An 18,906-nucleotide genomic window follows, 5' to 3' on the forward strand; every position below is an offset into this window, starting at 1 on the left:
CCAGCACTAAGCACCTCCTGCCACAACTTCCTCAAACCGTTTGCTTAAGGGGAAATATATCTAATTGCTTTGTATTTCCAAGAAGGGTTTCTCACCTATTAGGATCATCCAGTCTATCAGTTTCTCCAAGCCACCTGAAAGCCTAGCACTTTATTTCTTGCAAGTGGTGGTCAGTGTTTTTAGGCAGAGTGTATGTCAGTAATTAAATGGCCTTCTATAGAAAGAGGTTCAGGAGAAAGGCTGAGACCCTCGCATCTCATCCTGGGAAGAGGCAAGGGGGCAGAACGCAGCTTCCCCCTTCATTGCTGTCCTTGCACTCGTCTCATGAGAACGCATCTCGACTGCTGACTGCTCTGGAGTCCTACAGCTCGAATATCTGGGAGTCCCTCCTCTCAATCAGATCCTGCTAGCCTGAGCCATTAAAAAAAAAAAAAAAAAAATCTCCGTATTCCCCTTGAATTCAAGTCTCTTTTCCATAGGAGCATACTAAACTAGCAGGAAATCCAGCCTCCTTTTGAGACCTTATTAGCATGTGTTTGAGAAGACTGTTGGTTAATTGCCCAATTCAAACTTCAGAGAGTTGTAAGTAATGGAAGTCTAGAATGTTTAATTGGGAAACTCATAGTATGATTATTTGTATAATATCAGTTAAGTGAGAAGAGTTTAATTTTTAATTATTTCAATTAATTTATTGCTGGGAGATTTACTTGGAGAATTTAAACCTTATCTGTTTCATCAATTAAGAATCAGAGATTCAAAGACTGGATAGTGAGAGCATCTGAATGAATCAGCGGGATTACGTAATGTATTAGTCTTTTTTTAACCACTATTGGAGTTCAGAGAGAGCGGTGCATTCCCAAAAACCTAACTAGCTGCCTACGGATTTTTGTTCAGGACGTAGATGACCTATTTTTTAATTGCCTCAGCCCACATAACTGATTACATCCTTCCCTGTTCAGAACTATTCAAGTACTAGTGATCATTTTGATACCACTAAGTGCCCAAATCTCAAATAAAACACGTCACGCATAGAGCTTCTGTGACAGACATGTTCCCATTTTGAAAATGAACAATGACAGTCACATTCCCCAAGTCCGTTAGACTGATTAATGATATTAAAAGATCTTAACAAAACCCAATTTTTGTAAGTATCCAAAACTTAAGTTATTCATCTGCTTTGGTTTGAATACATGCAGAACCATCACCAATGAGTTTTTTAAATGTACATAAATATGTACTATGCAAACTGAATCTTGTTAGTCTAATTTACTCCAGTAAATTAGCTATTTTATATGCAATAAATGTAGTTTTCACTACATTCCCCACAATAATGAATTCTTCTATCCAAATTAAGAGGTAAACATCATGTTATGTGCATTTAAACCTCCCGAAAACATAACTGTTGATGAAACAGTTTACTGATATCATCATTGTTGATTAGAATTTGTTAAGCATTACCTCTTGGATATATCTGTAGAGGCTCTATTAACTGTCCATTTACTTGCTGTTCCATTACAGTGGAGTAATACTGCAAAGAGATTAAAGAAAGAGATTACTCAGTAATGTATGAATAGTAGTAAGAGCACTTATGGATTGTTTAATTCAGTGTTTTTTTTTTTTTTTTGAATTGCCATAGTACATATCAGCCTTTAGAATGATTTCTTACCGTTTGCAATGCCCACACAATAAAGTGGCACAGAGCACCATAAGCAAGGGGCTGCGATGCCGAGCGCAGTACCAACTCCAGCACAGGGATCTGTTACTGGCTCAGCTAAGCAAGTTTCAGGCCCACCTGAAACCTGGGAATGCTTCAGAAGAGTGAGCAAATGAAACATTTACAGCAAACACAGCAGTTGCCACACCTGGAGAAGCCAGGAAAACCAGTCAAATGTGGAAACAAAGAAACGCTGTAAATATAGTCAAAAACCATGCAATTAGGAAAACTCCAAGGTAGAAAAGAATCTGGAAACTATCCAAGAATTTGCAGCAATGAAGCAAAAAGTCAGGGCAGTGGGAGTCACATCCCACACAAGCGGAGTTGTCGTGCGTTCCCTCAGCGTACAAATTTAATGCACAGTAGGATATGCAAAACAGCGTTTACTAGAAAGCCACTGCAGACATCCTGAGACCTTGGGCTCTACAGGGACTGCAAGGAGTGATCTGCGCGGAGAAGTTTATTGCTAAAGAAAGGTTAAGAATGGACAAAAAGGGATGCAAAAGTATCTGAGGACATCAAGACCCATGAAGACAGAAAATATCTGATGTGGTATGAGGAAGCCTGATGAGTGGCATGAGGATGAAGAGTGGCATTAAATGAAGAAATAAACACTTGGATTAAATAAATCAAAATCTTTATTAGCTTTCATAATTGACCCTCACTCCTCAGGAGGCGTGAACGCTCACCAGACAGGACATTTAACATCATGACCAGACAATCCTGGGGCAGGAGACAGACCTCGCTACGAGTTTACTGTCTATAACCCACATACCTCTCATCACAATGTGTTAAATATTGAAAGCACATCACAAAGCACGTTTCTTTTGCAATTGCCGACACCTTTGAAGCAAACACGCTGGCTGTTGGCCAGATCTTCATGGCATAAATCAGTGTAGCTCCACTGACTTTCATGCTAATTCTCACCAGCCGAGTGTGGTCTAAGACTTCAGCATGTCACTGTTACCCGTGTTTTGTGATACTATTACTCAAACTGGCAAGAATGGATGTCAACAAGAAAAAAAAATTCCAAGTCTCTATGGAATCAAACACATGTATTTCATCACACCAATGGTTTCCCATAACCCAAGCATTTTTTACTTATGCAACTTAAAAAAGACAAAAGTTTATTAACTACCTAATGTTACAAAACATTTTTTTTTTCCTCTTACAATGGGATTAAACATGTGAACTATAGTAAGCAAATGTTAGATGGACACCAAAATCAATTTATGTGCAGACGTTTTTTCAGTGCTTCTGTTTTTCACATTCATGTCAAGAAACAGGAAGAAATTTCCTTTTTGTGAAAAAACTGTTATGAAAAAAATTGCTGAGGGTTTAAGGATTGGTCCAGCCCCACCTCCTGTGTGTACATCTAGTACGATGCCTGCTGCTAAAAGCATTTCTCTCATTAAAATCTCACCACAAGATTTTTGAGCGGGGCATCTCATTCATATTAGTGCACAAACATGTAAATCCACATCTTAAATAACTGCGTGACAGATGCTTATACAGAGCAAAGCTATTCACTACAAAAGCCCACTCTTTTGAAATGATCAAGAGGTTTTTCAGGAGTCAGGACTACCCCATAGACTTATTTTGTATCGGGGGGGCATGAATAACATGCCAAATCCTCCCCCATGTCCCCATATCCCTTCATAAAAATGTGTCACCAGTACCTAATAGTTATGGAGTTGTGAAAGAATCTCCTGCTCCACTGGGGGCCAAAACTGCTTAAGAAAAATAAACTTTTTTATTACCATTTTACTAGTGGCATTCTATGACCTGAAGACATATATACACACAGTATAAACATACTCCCTAGAATAATAAACTAAAATAAACATACATGAGACTGTTTCCTATAAAAAAAAAAAAAAATAGAGGGAGAGAGAGAGAAAAAAACATGGCCCTCTCCATTACTCAAACAATGATGACAAGTAAATGAAATATCAATCATGTAAGCTGTCAACCTTTTGGGACAGCAATAACTGTTAACAAGTAGTCTGGAAAAATTGTCTGAAAATGACTTGTCCTCCACACATGAGCATTTGAGGTTTCCATGGAAAATTAAGATGCCAGTGGCTATTTGGAACATTGTTCAGGTATTCTTTTTAATGGAAAATTTGCCAGTTATTGATCCAGAGCATGTACCCCTTGCTTTCAGAAAGCTGCAAGCAACTTTCCAATCAGTGGCTGTCAAAAAAATTACTGTCTTTTTATACTGATACAAGACAACAGCTAAAGTGCAACTCCACTGATACTCAATGTCTGTCTTTAATTAACCGCAATGCACAACAGAAAAATAATTTTATTTACCATTCCACAATATTTGCACAGGCATAATACGAAGTATTTCTGCATACTCTAAAATAATTCCAGAAACGTCTGAAATAACTTACTGTCAAGTTCAGAAACCAAAGAACCTAAAGACAAGAGGTTGTGCATGATTCAAAACATCTTCCCCAATTATAGTGTCACACCTGCACGGAAGAGATCTGCATTCTCAGCGAATTATTTTTTTGTTCTTAAACTGAAAGAAAACCCTTCACTTTCATTTTGGAGAATACTACCAGAACTGGAGGCAAACTGCACCATATCAAAATTCCTAGAAATATGTCAGCAGCTGTTCAATCCTCCAAATATTTGTTGCAGGCCTCAAAACACTAAAAAAAAGAAAAAAAAAAAAAAAAAAAAGTATTTTTCTTCCCTGGTATATTCTTCAAGATTACGGTAGATTCATTCCTTTTCTTGTAGGCTAAGAACATTTGTTTTCTTATAAACATATCCCAAAATTACACCTGTAGGATGCTAGAAAGTTAAACCATCTATGCAACACTCAAACAGAAAACTAGTTTAAAACTGAAGGGAAAATTTTCAGAGTAGAAAGGCTGCTGAAGCGGAAAGAAGTCATTTACAGACATCCCATAATTTTTAAGGGAAAGCAGAGAGTTGAGCAATCATAATGTACTGAAACTTTAACAGTAAGCTTGGAAGCATAGCAAAAAGATGACCTTACAAAGGCACGATTTATCTTAAGACTGTGCCAGGAAAATTCAAGTTTTCCAGTTTAACAGCAAAAATGGCAGACATTTTATAAGGAAAAAAATCAAGAAACACAAGGAATTCCAGTGGGGAAGCATCACCAATGATCTGGTTGTATGAAACAAAACAAAAAAAACGCTCAAACAAGCACAAAATCCCCTTGACTGCAGCAAGATTTTTCTTCCTTTCTTTCACACAACTGTCTGACACTCTTTAATATCCATTTGTAATACAATGGTTTCACCTCCTCTGGAAAGAAAACTGCACATGAGAGGGGCTTATTTAAGAAACCCCTTGAGTTTCAGAGAGCTCAATCACCAGCATCTGGAACCTGTACTTCTTTCACCCCAGAATTCAGTCATAGGCAATGACTAAAGTCTCTTTGAACCAGGGTCTGCTAACAGATTTCCAGTCAACGAATGTCCACCCCAGCCTTCGCAAGGCAAGAAATAGTACAACCTCTGCAGATATCAAAAGGATCAGAATTTCACTGAGGAAGCCTTCCTGGAGCCTAGAAAACATGAGCCCCCTTCACAGGAAACATCAATGATTTGATGTATTTACGTGCTAAGTTCACAACAATGAAACTACATTGTTTTGCCAAACACTAGAGAATATGTGCCCAAGAGGGGTCCATCAAGCAGAGACTCAGGCAAGCTGTAGGTGATCCAAGCATGTCCCTGCTCTGCTTCCTCTGCAATGGGGAACTGATGAGGACTAAACTGAACCAAGTCGTTAAGTCCCACCAAAACCACCTACGAACGGTACTAAACAGGGCTTGTTTCTGATACATTCCAAGTTAAGGCCATTAACACAGTGAGAAGTGCACCTTCTAAGGAACTAGCAGTCCATCTGGCTTAGAGAGAAAATACCCGTTTGTTATTTTCTTGCTTATCAATTTCATTTGAAAGGAAATGTTAAATGATTTTTTTCACTTACATCTGCAACATGAAAGATACGCTGAAGCTATATTCAAATTCTTTTGTTTCAATAAGTAACTGCACACTTTATTTCTGTAGACGGATTTCATATTTATAGGTATCTAGATAGAGATTTTACACACATATATGTATATAAAGGCACACACAGACACACATATATATATCATATTAAAAAACAGAAAATACGTCTTTAAATCCTCTATGAATATTGAGCCTGCAGCTACAATGAAACTCTTCTGTTAGGAGGGGTGAAACAGTCTCCAGATGAAAGTAGATTTTGAAAAATTTTTAGAGCCCAGGGGTTCATTTTTAATGAGCCGTTACTTTAAGTACTGCATAAAAAATACAAGAAATTGATAGTCCATTTAGCCTGCACTATACCTAATGCAAAAGTCATTAAGATGCATTATTCTTAATGTTTATGATATGATCAGTAAGTGTACAAGTCTTTTTTTTAAAAAGTCAAGCATGTCCATATCTCATGTGACACAGTTTTTAAACACCTACACTTAATACAGGAATATTATACTGTGAACTTAATACAGGAATATTGTACTGTGAACACTGCAGCTTACATTAACACTTTGATACAAGCAAAAATACACAAACAGAAACTGATAAACATGGAAAATATCAGCATTTGTTATACTATACCTACATAGGACAGCATGGCTTTCATTTCTTCATCGCTTCTAACAGTAATCCGATCACCATCCTCATCTTCATCTAACAAAGAAATGTATTACATTCATGAACAATGGAAGAAGGATATTTACAATTTTAATACGTAAGGTTTTTACCAGGACTTTCAGAAGCAAATAAAAATACGAGGAACATATAAGCCAGCTACACAGCTAATCATGTACTGTGAAATAATAATGTATAATGACTCCAAACATTAATAAAGACTACAATTACATCTAAAAAGGGGACATGAAAAGTGCTCAAAACTTTGCTCTCAACAGTTCTTTTACTGCCAGAACCTCTCCAGAAGCTGAGAGTCTTACAGATGCTGTAATACCCCTTGCTGAAACCCATCAAAGTATTCTTTTGACACAGCAAACAGAAAGTAAAGTTCCCGAGTGTGCTTTGATCCTCCCAGATGGAGTTACATTTTGGCAGTTTCTTTCATCAGAATTACTAGAAATTAAAAAAATAAAAATTAAATTGTTTTCCTCCCACTAAAACCTTCTGGTCTTACTGTCAACCCTATCTCAAGTCACCTGCCCTACGTCAAGTTCCTCCCCACCCTCTGCCCCCACCCCTGCACCTCTGCTTCTTCGTGACACAGCAATGCTGACTTAAAAACTGTAACTTACACATGGACACAAATACGCAATGTTTATATAGAGATTTAGATGAAGACAGAAGTTTGTGAACAAGCAAAACCAGTCTGTGTTTTTGTCCATAGTGCAACTGTGGGTGAAGAGGAGGCAGGAGGCATTACCAGGCAATCACGGTTTCATGGTGACGGCTCAGGCACAGCCACAAACGCCCAGACAAGGCGCTTCTGGTGTAAGGAAAGAGGCTGCTGTAGAAACAGAACCAGAGGAAAGGGAGCAAGATTTGGAAAGGCTCCAGCAGAGCAAGGCGTTCAGAAAGAATTATTAATATGAAGATCTGAAGGAGGAATAGACTTTCCAAAGACATATGGAGGGATTCAGCAGGTGCAGATTTACCAGGGGGCTCAATCCCTGCCATTAGCACCAGCTGGTGCAACAACACGCTCCAGTGTCACAAGCCGCAGTTGCTGAGACACCCCGTGCGGTTCCTTCACTCCGATGGGAGCAGTGGCCACCCCGTCCTCCTCTCCTGCCCCGGTCCTCGTGAAAAGCTGTGCACTGTCAGCGATGGGAGAGCTGCACCAGTCGCCAGACGAACAGAACAGACCCCTCCCCTCCAAATCAGTTACAAAATGTTAATTTCTTTTTATTGCTCTAGCTTTGGGGGAGAAGGGAGGGGTTAATGATCTGTCTCCAATTTTTGCCTGCTGCAATTTAAATATCTTCCTTAGATACTTATTAAAAAAAAAAAACAAAACCCAAAAAACAACCCAACAAAAAAGCCACAAAGCACACTGGTGTATACACCAGTTTTACATTTGTTTTTTCCCTTTGGAGAAGGAGCTCTTTGAAAATAAAACAATAACAGAACATCCAACTGATACCAAAGAATGGCTGACAAATTCACACGCCTTTTCGGCCAGAAAACATCTATTGTGGGGAATCTCAAACACGCAGGCCCATTTGAGTTGGGATATTTAAAAGGCCTGAGACCTTCACCTCTTCCTAAAAGCTGATGGGGCTCAGTGTGTCAGGATACGTCCACACGCACAAGGAGGACAGACAGGAGCAATTTTGCCCGTGCTCCAAGTTGCAAGCAAGCTGGTCAGAAAGCCGTATGGTGACAAAAGAAAAGCACTCTGCCCGAGCTAACATGCACCGGGAAATCAAGGAGCAACACACACACCCCCCGTATTTCAAACACCTGTTAAATATCAAACGGTGAGGACATGGAGATGAGCAAGTGAATTTATACAGCTTGGGGGCCGGAGCAGGTTTGCTCCTGACCAGCTCAGGATGCAAGACTGGGGCAGTCTGTCTGTCTGTCCCCATCTCTACAGACATGTTCTAACTGATACACGTGCTCTCTGCAATCACAGCCCCGGCGTATTACATCAGCATTAAAAAGTGCCATTATGTCCCTGGATGAAAACTCACTCTTGCTCCTCGTTATGCACAAGAATCCAGGAAGAGATCTCAGTCAACAAACTAAAATTACCCGAGAAAAGCAGTTTGTTCATTTTGCCTCTGAAAACCTTGCAGGTAATTCTGAGGCTATAACAAAAAAAGCAAAGCAACGCAGAGAGAGAGCAAAACAACAAGAGAGAAATAGTAAGAAAAAAAAGTAACATAAAAACCTTACAATTACACTTCAAAAATGTACCAAAAGAGAGCTATGGGACACTGGAAACATGGAAGCTGGAAGGAATGAGATAGCACAGTGATGTCCTACAAGAGCCTTGTCTCATGGATATTTAACTGGTGAACTGCCAGATTGCTAAAACTACTTGGTAGGGTTACCAGCCTGCAGCGAGTCATGAATGATGAAAAGATTAAGAAGAGTTAGTGAGTTGAAACTGAATGCTTCCTTGCCTGGAAACGTTTTAGGCAGAAAGGAGGAGGAGTTGTAAAACTGCTACCTGGCCGAAACCCAAGTCCCAGTCGCAGTGTGTAACGGAGTAAGAAAGGCTGAAGAAGCAGCTGTTGGAATAGTGAACACAACGAACGCCATGCATCAACAAGAAGGGATCAGAGTAAAATGCAGAAGAGGGGAAACACATGACAGAGAGAGATGAATATAAGGAGATAAAAGCTGTTAAACAAGTCTGGCTTGAGGGAACAAACTGAGCTGGCACCACCAAAAATGAAAAAAAAAAGCTGGAAAACTCTTATAGCCCATTTGCAAAATGTTTATTAAAATAAAAAAAAAAATTCACACATTATTCATTTCAAATGATTAAGAAATTAACTCTGAAGTTCTCAGAACTGCAAAATTCCTGATGGTGGTACAAAAAGAATAAATTAAAAATATGTTGATGAAAAGGCAGAAAATGTTACCTGGCATTAAAAAAGCCAAATCTAAAATAGCCAGGCAATGTTTGTAAAGAGCAAAACCAGAAAAAAATATATTTCTCATATCTGTGCAGAGATCCTTTGACACCCTATCATGACATTTAAGTGGGCACAGCCCAAAAACTAGCTAGATATGACACATGGGTTCAGGAAGATTTCCAGGCTTCTCTACTTGCCTAGAGCACAGCAATACGATTTTCCAGCACATTAGGGAAGCAAAAGTAGAACCAAAAAATCCTACGTATTGGCTGGATTTTGCTAATGTCACTTAAAATGGAGGAAGAAATCCTTGCAAGATACCAAATAGAGTGCAGCAGATGGTAAACAAATATTATGAAGCAATCTTCACAAAATCTGCAGTGTGTCACAAATATACAAAATGGCAGAGTTTGGATAAAAGGATCATAACAGGCCATATGTTGTTAGTGATTTTATTTGTAGTGATGTGTAATACAATGGTGAAATCCACATAAAGGTCCAACAGTAGGAGAAGTGCAGCCCCAGGTAGGAGCTGCAATGGATGGTACACTGTAGATAACAATAACTAAACAAACAGTAGAGAAGCCTGCACTGGATGGCAATTATCCACATCTGAAGAAGCAGTGAAGCAGGTGAGAATGAAGCTTAAGCCGGTAAAATTTGATTCCATTTGATATGGAAAAAGTAACCAGAAAAATCAAGCATCAATATACATAACATATTTTAGATGCCAGTTAAATGGCAGGGGAAATGGTTTTGTGCAGATGTAAATGACAGACTAGAGACATGAACTGAAAGCACAGAAGCAGATGTTAGAAGACACAACGAAATAAGTATTTCCAGGAAAGTTCTACACATGGTACCATTAATATGGGCTACTGCCCTGATTGCAGCGACTGCTACTGGTGCATGAAGTTCAGACAAAGCTAATGTGTGATATGGGAGGTATGTAAAAAAAAAAAAAATTAACAAATCATAAAACCAAAAAAAATGGCAAGGTCTGGAGCCTGGTTTTGCTCAGGTCTCTTTAGAAAGTCTTGTTTTAAAAAGTAGGGCAGGAGAAATGTCAAGGCTACAGAGAAATAACACTTACAACCTCCATTATTAGGTTTCTGGTATTTTAGGAGAGGAAAACACAAACATATGAAAAGAAAAATGGAAAGCACTAAATAGTACTTGAAGGATCATAAACCAATGTTTCCTTTGATTATCTACAGGCAGAATTATCCATAAAGCTCTAAGAAGGGGAGAAATGCTAATAAGAATGCAAGGCCCTATCTTGTCGTATCTGCTCTCTCACCTTCAGCATCACTACCTTACTCATGTAACACTTCTAATCCCCTCCAGCTCCTTCTTGCTATTTCATCTCTAATCAAAGGAAAACAGAGTTACACAGAAAAAAAATTATAATAAACATTAAAAGGGAATAGCAGAATTTCTTCTCCACTTGGAAGAAAACTCTAGCTCAGTATCTTATACCCTAAGACACAGATGTTTCATTCCCCTTTGCAGCTTATTGCTCTCCAGATAGGACAATTCCCCAGGAATCCCTCCAAAAATAAAAATGAACAGGGTTCAAAGAATAGAGCTGAAATAGATGTTAGCAGATATAGGTCTAAATCTGTACTAACATACCCACCGAGAGCTTTCCTAACTCAGCAAAAGCATAATATAACCACCTTCATGATGTGCAAGTGCCATTACGGACAACCTCAACCTACAGCTTGCTCAGATCCTACGCAGAAGCTATTTTTCCCCAGCTTCTCAGCCAGACCCACATGGCTTTTTAGAAATTATTACTACTGCCCAAGTCTAACCAGGTGCCATTTTCCTGCTGCTCTCACACCTCCTCCAGGGCTGAAGCTGAATAACTACTGACACCTCCTGCTCTTGCACAGGAGACAGAGAAGATGATGTATTTAGCTTGAGCCCAGCAGAAGGAAAAAAGGAAAACTAAAAACACAGCAGTCCTCCTAGCAAAAAACAGACGTTTGTTCCAGTGAAAGGAAACATTAACTTCTAATGCTGCTATATTTGGTACAAAATCTGTATGTTGTACCATATTTCTGTAAAAGCTGCTGCTCTTTTGGTTTCTTCCAATGGAAGATTAAAATTTTAAACTTAGACCTACAGGTGCTTTATACTTTTCATTTAATTCAAGCAATATAACTGCAGTGAGGAGTAAGAGCATGGTAAGGTCATGCTGGTAATTAAAGCTATATTGTAGAAATACGCTCATTCAAGATGTGATTAAATAATAAAATATTGCTTAGTTCAGTATCATCATTAAACTTGCATCAACGCATAAATATTTAACTGTAACGTATAATGAACATAAACATTTATTTATTTAAAAAATGACAGCCCTATAATGTGACAAAGGAGACAGTTTATACAAGTCATACTTACACTCAAATGCTGTTGTCGTTGCATCTGGCAAAACTTGACCGATGACATCCTAAAATGTAAAGAAGATTTAGCTATATATCAAATGGGAAACGCCAGAGATGATTTAGAGTAAATCACCCTAATTGGTCCCCAGCTGCAGGCAGAAGACTTAAAGTCCTGCTACTCACCACTGTCCCGAAATTACAAACTTTTTAGCACACAACACAAATCAGTACAAATCATGGTGCTCTTCTCCTTCCTCTCCAAGTTACCTTGAGGAAAACTGTTTTCTTTTTAAATAACTCAATCATAATCGCAAACAAGCCAGTGTTGTCTGTTCTTGCAGTTTAAGGAATCGATTTTGTCTGTAAGTTATAAAAAAAAGTTACATCTAACTCATCGAGGTAAGTCATAAAAACAGAAGTTTATGAATGTTTTTTTACGTAAGAAAGCACATTTTCTCTCTCAGTCCCCCTGCTTAGCTCACCCTGATTCCTCCTCTCCACCTCCAAACAACCGTCCTGGTCCTCCCTCCCACCGCAAGGTAACCTCATCACACGGCTCCATCTTCTGCCCTGCCTGCAGCTCAGGAACAACAGGGTGACAAACAGCTCTGGATGGGTTTAGGGCTGCCATCGTGAATTAAAAGAGTAGCTGTGAGACTGAATGAATTTTTGTTGCTTTCACTCCACAACTGCCCGGGAAAGCGGCAGGACCCAGCAGCTGCGCCAAGCTGCCTGCTGCTGCCTCGCAAAGCAGCGCTGGGTCTCAAGATGCTCTCCACGCCATGCAAGCCAGAAAGTTTGGAGGGCTCTTTGTCACTCTTAATTGGAATTTAAACTTCTTCAAAACTTGGCAGACGGATTCAAATACGTTGGCTGCCCTGGAAGAAATAAGGTTAAAATACCTGAAGAAGTGGAAGTACTAACCTGGAAGGCAACCTCCAGCCTCGGTGTTCTAGCGATGCCATGCAACCCCTTTCTTAAGGGAGATGTGAGCTGCACATACACAAGCCCATCACAAAACACACTGAACATTTCCAAGTGTTGCACCTCTCTGATCCAAACCAGGATTTTTTTGCTAATACAAGCCTTCCCTGTACAACTAAACCGAGAGGAGAGCTTTTCTTTTTTCTTTAGCCTTTATATACAGCATTTACTCAAAATTCAGTGAAAAAATATCTGCTCAGACTGAAGTCATCCTGGCCTCCCAGTGTATGTGCTGTTGTCAGCCTTTGCGAGGCTGTAATATGTCATGTCAGGGCACTGCATAAATGCACAGCATGGTTTTTTCCTTCCTGCTGCCTGATTTCTCATGTCAGACAATATCTCCACTGACAGTGTCACAAAGTGATTAGAAATTAATGAACAACAATATTTATTGTAGTACGTACACTGTGAGCATCTCGGGGGGCTAAGCACCCCCCCCCGTATCAAAGCTTTAGTGATCACTGTCCTGTCACTTTTGTTTTCTCTATTTTTATATTTAGTCTAAAAAACAGGAAATTAAACATTCTGTGCAATGTTAAAGAGACAATTAATACAATGAGAAAGCAGCAAAAGCAACCTAAAGATTTCCAGAGCTAACTGAAGCAAATAATATTTCTAAAACTTTCTCATCTTGTCTTTTCATTTTAGATGCTAAAATAAATCAATAGTATGTAATTTAAACTAATAATTATATACAAAAAGACAAAAGATGTGCAACACAGCTTACCTAATGATTCTAATGATACCGACTGTAAAATTGTGGAGTTAAAAAAAAGGAGGAAAAAACCCACCCCAAAACATTGCCATGTTAACAAAAATCCTTTCATTTAAATACTTCTACAGGGTTTGACAGCTCAGTTGGTCCTCTGTCAAAAGGCAGCCGAGCTGCACCCTCTGCCCCTAATAAGAAATTAAAGTCTTGCCTAAACAGAAGGCTGTGCTGTTAACTAATTATTTCTAAATTCATTTAGTTAAACATTGAAAATTCCTCAGCAAACACACTTTAATTGTGTTAGATTTAAGCCACTTGTAAAACGTTCTTATGTAGGCACGCAGATGCTTCCATTAAATGGATTTAAAAATTGTTATCAGAAAAGGACCCCAATTCTGGGGTAGTTACAAACTGTATTTAAAAGGTGTGTAAGCATGGCACTGAGACAGAGACAGGTCTGAGGGCCCAAATGTCTGCTAGGAAAGCTCCAAGACTCCCAAAGCTGTGATAGCACTGACACAGTGATGGTAAATTCTTTTTTTTTTTTTTCCTATTCAGAATAACTTTTTCTATATATTGGGACTTCTTTAAAATTAGTAATAACCAAGTACATGAATTTAAGAACTATACACCATAACTCTGCCTTACACTAAATAAATAGTGAAAAAGAAAAACCTACTAACAACCACAAAAACTTTGCTCTGGTCAACTTTCAGTATTTCTATCAAATCAAGGCATCTGAGAAAAACTAGCTTTGCAGGGAGCGGGAGGGAGGGAAATCACACCATAACTCTGTTGTTACCATAGTATTTTCATCAGCTACCTAAGACTTCCATGCTCAAATATTCAGCAGACCTCTCAGTGACCCAAGCTGAAAGGCTTACTCCAAATTTCAACAGATTATGCATTTTCTACTATCACAACAGAGATCACAAACAATAAAATACTACAACTTGTAGACATTGTTCAAGTGGGCTCACATATACGATAGCTTCTATTTTATCTTACAAAACTGAAAAGCCTCTAACAATAAAGAGAAAAATCAGGGAACGGCAGCTGAAAAAAGAACTCCATCAAATCAAATCTGCTCTCCAGAAGAGCTGTGGAGGGAGCACTTATCTCGGACAAGAAAGCAGAAAATGTGAAAGCACTGCTTTAAACAACAGCGTAAATATTGAACCCATGGCCCTTACTCTCATTTCAGTTAAAACTTGAAGTTATCCTGAATTAACACTAAGTGCTTAAATACGCCAGTGACAACCAGGGCAAACGAATCTAGACAGCCTGATGAAAAAAATAAGCTCACTGTAATTCCTTTAGTGGTGCCTTTAACATAAATCTGTTTACTGCTAACTTACAGGTCTGCAAAGCTGATACACACAGAACATATTTAAAGTGACATTATGAAGAACAGCTCTTAGCACCCGGTTTACAAAAGCAATCACGAAGATGCCTAACCTAAAGCACGCAAACAGTGCCGCTTCCACGGCCAACCACCAGCACCAACCCGCAGGTATCAGGTTTTCCAGTTTGAATACCTGCTACACAGTTTATACCTTTAAAGGCTCCTCCAAGAGACAGAATTAGAGCGGTTGAAAATTAAGAAATATACTATTTAGTGCATAAGGCATTGCACTGAGCATCAGACTCCTGACTCCAACAGGTTATTCTATGGCTACACAGACTCTATACCGCAACTTGTTGTCTGAAAAGGGAAGATGGAAATAACCTTGCATGCCAGACTGAAATGCTGCAAAGCTACACTCGTTTGTATTCACAAGGCTATTACACTTCTAGGATGCTAAATTAACAAAAATCACGTTTAAAAAAAAAAAGTCTTGCTGTTCTCAAAGATAATTTTATGGAGCTTTCTTAATACAAAGCAGACCACAGGACCTACCTTAGAAGGAAGAACTGCCTTACTACACAGCTAATTCAAGGCTCCCCCAAGCCCCCAGTTCCCATCAATGCTAGAGAGCTGGGGGTACGCACCTGGTTTTCAGAACTGGCTAGCAAATGTGCTTCTGCAGTTCAAGGCAAGATGGTACTTCCCATCAAACCAGTTGGACTGCAGGTACATGGAGTAGGCTTGAGCCTGCTGTGCTCTGGACAACACCACACAGAGAGCTAGATCAGCGCTAAACAGGGCAAACTACGGGGATTATTCAAAGCTTGATTGAGTCCCAAGCAGCAGGAACCAAGAAAAAAGGGGTACCTTGCATTCCTGTCTCTTCAATTTAGAGACATAGACCCCACTGTTTCCCTTGTTGTCCGACTGGATTATTACTACTCAATAATTTACCTTTGTAGGGAATGTCTCAATCCTCCACACTACCTTTAATTGATACTCTAACACATAACCCCTCTGTAATTGCCTACCAGGTGAGTGGAAATTACAGTGAAGGCAGAAGGACAACAGAAGACTGGGTCAGCCCCACTCCTGCCCTCCCCATCACGCTCAGGGTTCCCCCCCCAGCCACAGGTGATGCCAGCTGTGATGCCACCACGCTTTACTGTATGGACCCTTACGTCATTTAATTTCTGTAGCTACCAGATAAATTAAGTGCATGTGCATGCTGTGACATCTCCTGAAATACAATCAGTTAGACAAATGAGGGCCTTGAGACAGTTCAGACCTTATTAAACCTTTTCCTTCTTCTCTTAAGATTTCACAGTCCACAAGAGAGGGGTTTTGACATGAAAACGACAATCATTGAACAGTACTACTGCACCGCTGTGCTCCCAGCTGAACACTGGCGTAACACCCGTCATCCCCCACATCTGAGATTTCTACTGACGGCGAGAAATGTGTCATCACCTACTGACTCACCATATGTAACCCAACACTTTGCTAGGACAGAGGTACTGCTGTCTCCACTACCCTCAATGCAATAGCCTAACAGCGGATAACTGAAAATTATCATCACCAACACAGATGTGACCTGACACAGAAATCTATCCACTTTCACTCAACAAAAAGCTGGGACTTTTCAACCCAGGAACCGTTCATATTCTTCTATCAGTGGGTGGAAATAATTTGGTGTGCAGATGGCTGGAGACAGACCCGCGTCTGCAGAGGAGCTGGGTGAAGAGAACCACAGGTGATCTGCGGCAGCTGCATCTTCTCAGGATACTGCTAACGTAGTGATCTCAACCTGCGCCATACAGAACAGCGAACAGCACACGTAGCCACCCACCTGGTGCAGGTCTCCATAGTGCTCTGCTGTGCTAAATGAAACAACTGCGTAAGGGTACCACTCCCCGCTTCATCAGCTGTGCCTGGCTGGGGTAGAAGTGCCTACAGCACAGGCAATGGACATCACCAAATGTTTCGCGGCTGCCTGAGTGTGCAGAGCTTCCTACACAAACATCACAGAAGTTTGGGAAGAACATCAATGATCGCTGAACGCAAGTATAAAGACAGAAACTGGGATTTTTCAAGAAAACCAGCAACGTACTCTCTTGTCATGTTCCACCATCATCTGCTGACTGGAGAAGCTACCACCTATGCCATGAAACAGGAAGCTCAACCTGCTCATAACTGGAAAAATACATTTTAAGAAGTCCAGTAGCTCTGCTAGACGGCTGCAAACAAACAACTAAGATGAGCATCAAAATCATCAAAATCTTCTGGGGAAGAACCAGAAACCTCCTCTCTTCTCAGTGACTCCAACAGCGATGCAGAACAAGACAAGTATTGCATCGGAGCTGTTTCAGCAGCTGTACTATTGTACTTCTACTTATTTGAGATCTGGCTCCAAAAGGCATGCTGTCCCTTAGTATTGTATCACAACTGAGCACACAGGTTTATTTTAACTTCAGGTCAAAAAGTCATACATTGGCCCCAGCTGCAACCTGATGGAGCAGCTATAGGAGCTACAACAGAAACCGCAGGTGCAGAGTCTCACACATAAGATACAGTCCGACCACTGAGTTACAGCTGTGCTGCCTGGAGCCCTCTCTAGCTTTAGACACAGGTCCCCATACCTCACTGCTACCGCAAAGACTCCTGGAGCACCTGCAGGGCCAGCACCCCTGCAGAGCCACAGCCTCAGAGCAAACCATAGGCTCCGGTTCCTGCTGCATATGCAGTTTAAGCTTAAACAGCTCTTTTTTTCAACCTACTTGTTAAAGAGACTACACAGGTCAAGTTTAAAGCCCAGGTACCCCCAGCTGCTGAAGAAACAAGGATGAAAATGGCTTCATGAATGGACGAAAAAAAGGATGAAAAAGCAAAATGGTTTTGCTAAGCCATGCCCACAACCTGACAACATTTCTCTATTTACTTTTAAGTAATACAACCAAACTCAAATTTCCAATAATTCTAAAATGCCAAAGGATAGTCCAAGCATCAGTGATTATCTCTCTTTATTTGGGAAAAACAGGAAAACATGAAGCAGAACGTGGAGTAAACCTGGCTCAGATTTGCATCACTTGTCTTTGAAGGGTTGAGCGGGTTATCCCAGGCTTGCTGTGTAACCGCTGGAAACCCACAGCAATCTCCAAGGGGAAACTGCCCCTCACAAAATTCTCACTGATCTGTCAAAAGTTCTGCTCCCTCTCCTCCATCTATAGAAAGTCTTGGATAATGCTAAATGTCAGGAAGAATGAAACCTGGAACATCTGCCACCCGCTCCAGTCACCACTGCAATTTTCTATAGGCCCAACATCAAACATTTTCCAGCAAATCAACCCCTTAATCCCCACCTGTCTTCTCAGTAAAATGCAACACGTTGAAAGAGAGCTGCAGAATCTCTCTCCAATATTAGTAACAACAGAAGAAACTAAACATGCACATGATCTGTGGTATGGGAAGATTTTTCTTTAGAGAAATAGGGGCACAGGGAGTCTCTAGCAGAGATGCGTTATGTAGGAAAGACTAGGGCATCCTGAAGAAAATAAGTATGACCTGCACACAAGGATTAGACTTTTCTTTGGGCTAAGGACGCAATTAAGAAGAAACAGTAAGTGGGATAAATATCCACTGCCATTTCTGAGTAAACAGAGGATCCTTGTATACTTGATGAGCAGACAGGGAGAAAATACGGCAGGCAGGGGTTGAGGGCAGTTCAGGGCAAAGGAGATGCAGCAAACCCGTAGCACAGCAACGGGTAGTATCACCAAAAGCGAGCAGAGCTACAGCCCGCCTGCAGAGCGCACAAATACCGTGCCCGAGCCAGGGAGGCACTCATTTCCAAACGACAACTTTTCGAATCCCCCCGAAGCGATGCCTTGCGATCACCCCATCACGCCAAGGCGCACGGGGACGCTGCCTGCCTGGCCTTGCTGCACCTTCGACCCCTCGGAGGAACCCCCCCTCCAGACGGCTTGGGGCCATTGCTCGGCAGTTCGGGTCCTCCTGACCGCTTCCCCTGCAGACACGAGGCGGCAAAAAGCCTGAAAAGCAGGCTGAAAAACACCTTTCCCCTTCCAGGGAGGTTTTTTGTTACCGCTTTCCCCTCACAGAGCCGCAGACCCCGCGCCCCGACCACCCCCTCTCCTC

At 40.6% G+C, this 18,906-nt stretch overlaps 1 protein-coding gene across 1 annotated transcript in view; it reads right to left on the reverse strand.

Annotated features, from left to right (window-relative positions):
- The window catches only part of MAP2K5 (mitogen-activated protein kinase kinase 5), a 131,459-nt gene extending 119,692 nt beyond the window's left edge, over positions 1 to 11,767 (reverse strand). Inside the window, exons 1-3 of the mRNA XM_009579158.1 lie at positions 11,724 to 11,767; positions 6,359 to 6,426; positions 1,459 to 1,528 (exon numbers count right to left, since the gene is read on the reverse strand). Of these exons, the coding sequence (XP_009577453.1) occupies positions 1,459 to 1,528; positions 6,359 to 6,379 (91 nt within the window). The 5' untranslated portion in view covers positions 6,380 to 6,426; positions 11,724 to 11,767. The remainder of the gene's footprint in view (positions 1 to 1,458; positions 1,529 to 6,358; positions 6,427 to 11,723) is intronic.
- Between the last annotated feature and the right edge of the window lie 7,139 nt (positions 11,768 to 18,906).

Source organism: Fulmarus glacialis, unplaced genomic scaffold, assembly GCF_000690835.1.
Source record: "Fulmarus glacialis isolate BGI_N327 unplaced genomic scaffold, ASM69083v1 scaffold4276, whole genome shotgun sequence".
Lineage (NCBI taxonomy): Eukaryota > Metazoa > Chordata > Aves > Procellariiformes > Procellariidae > Fulmarus > Fulmarus glacialis.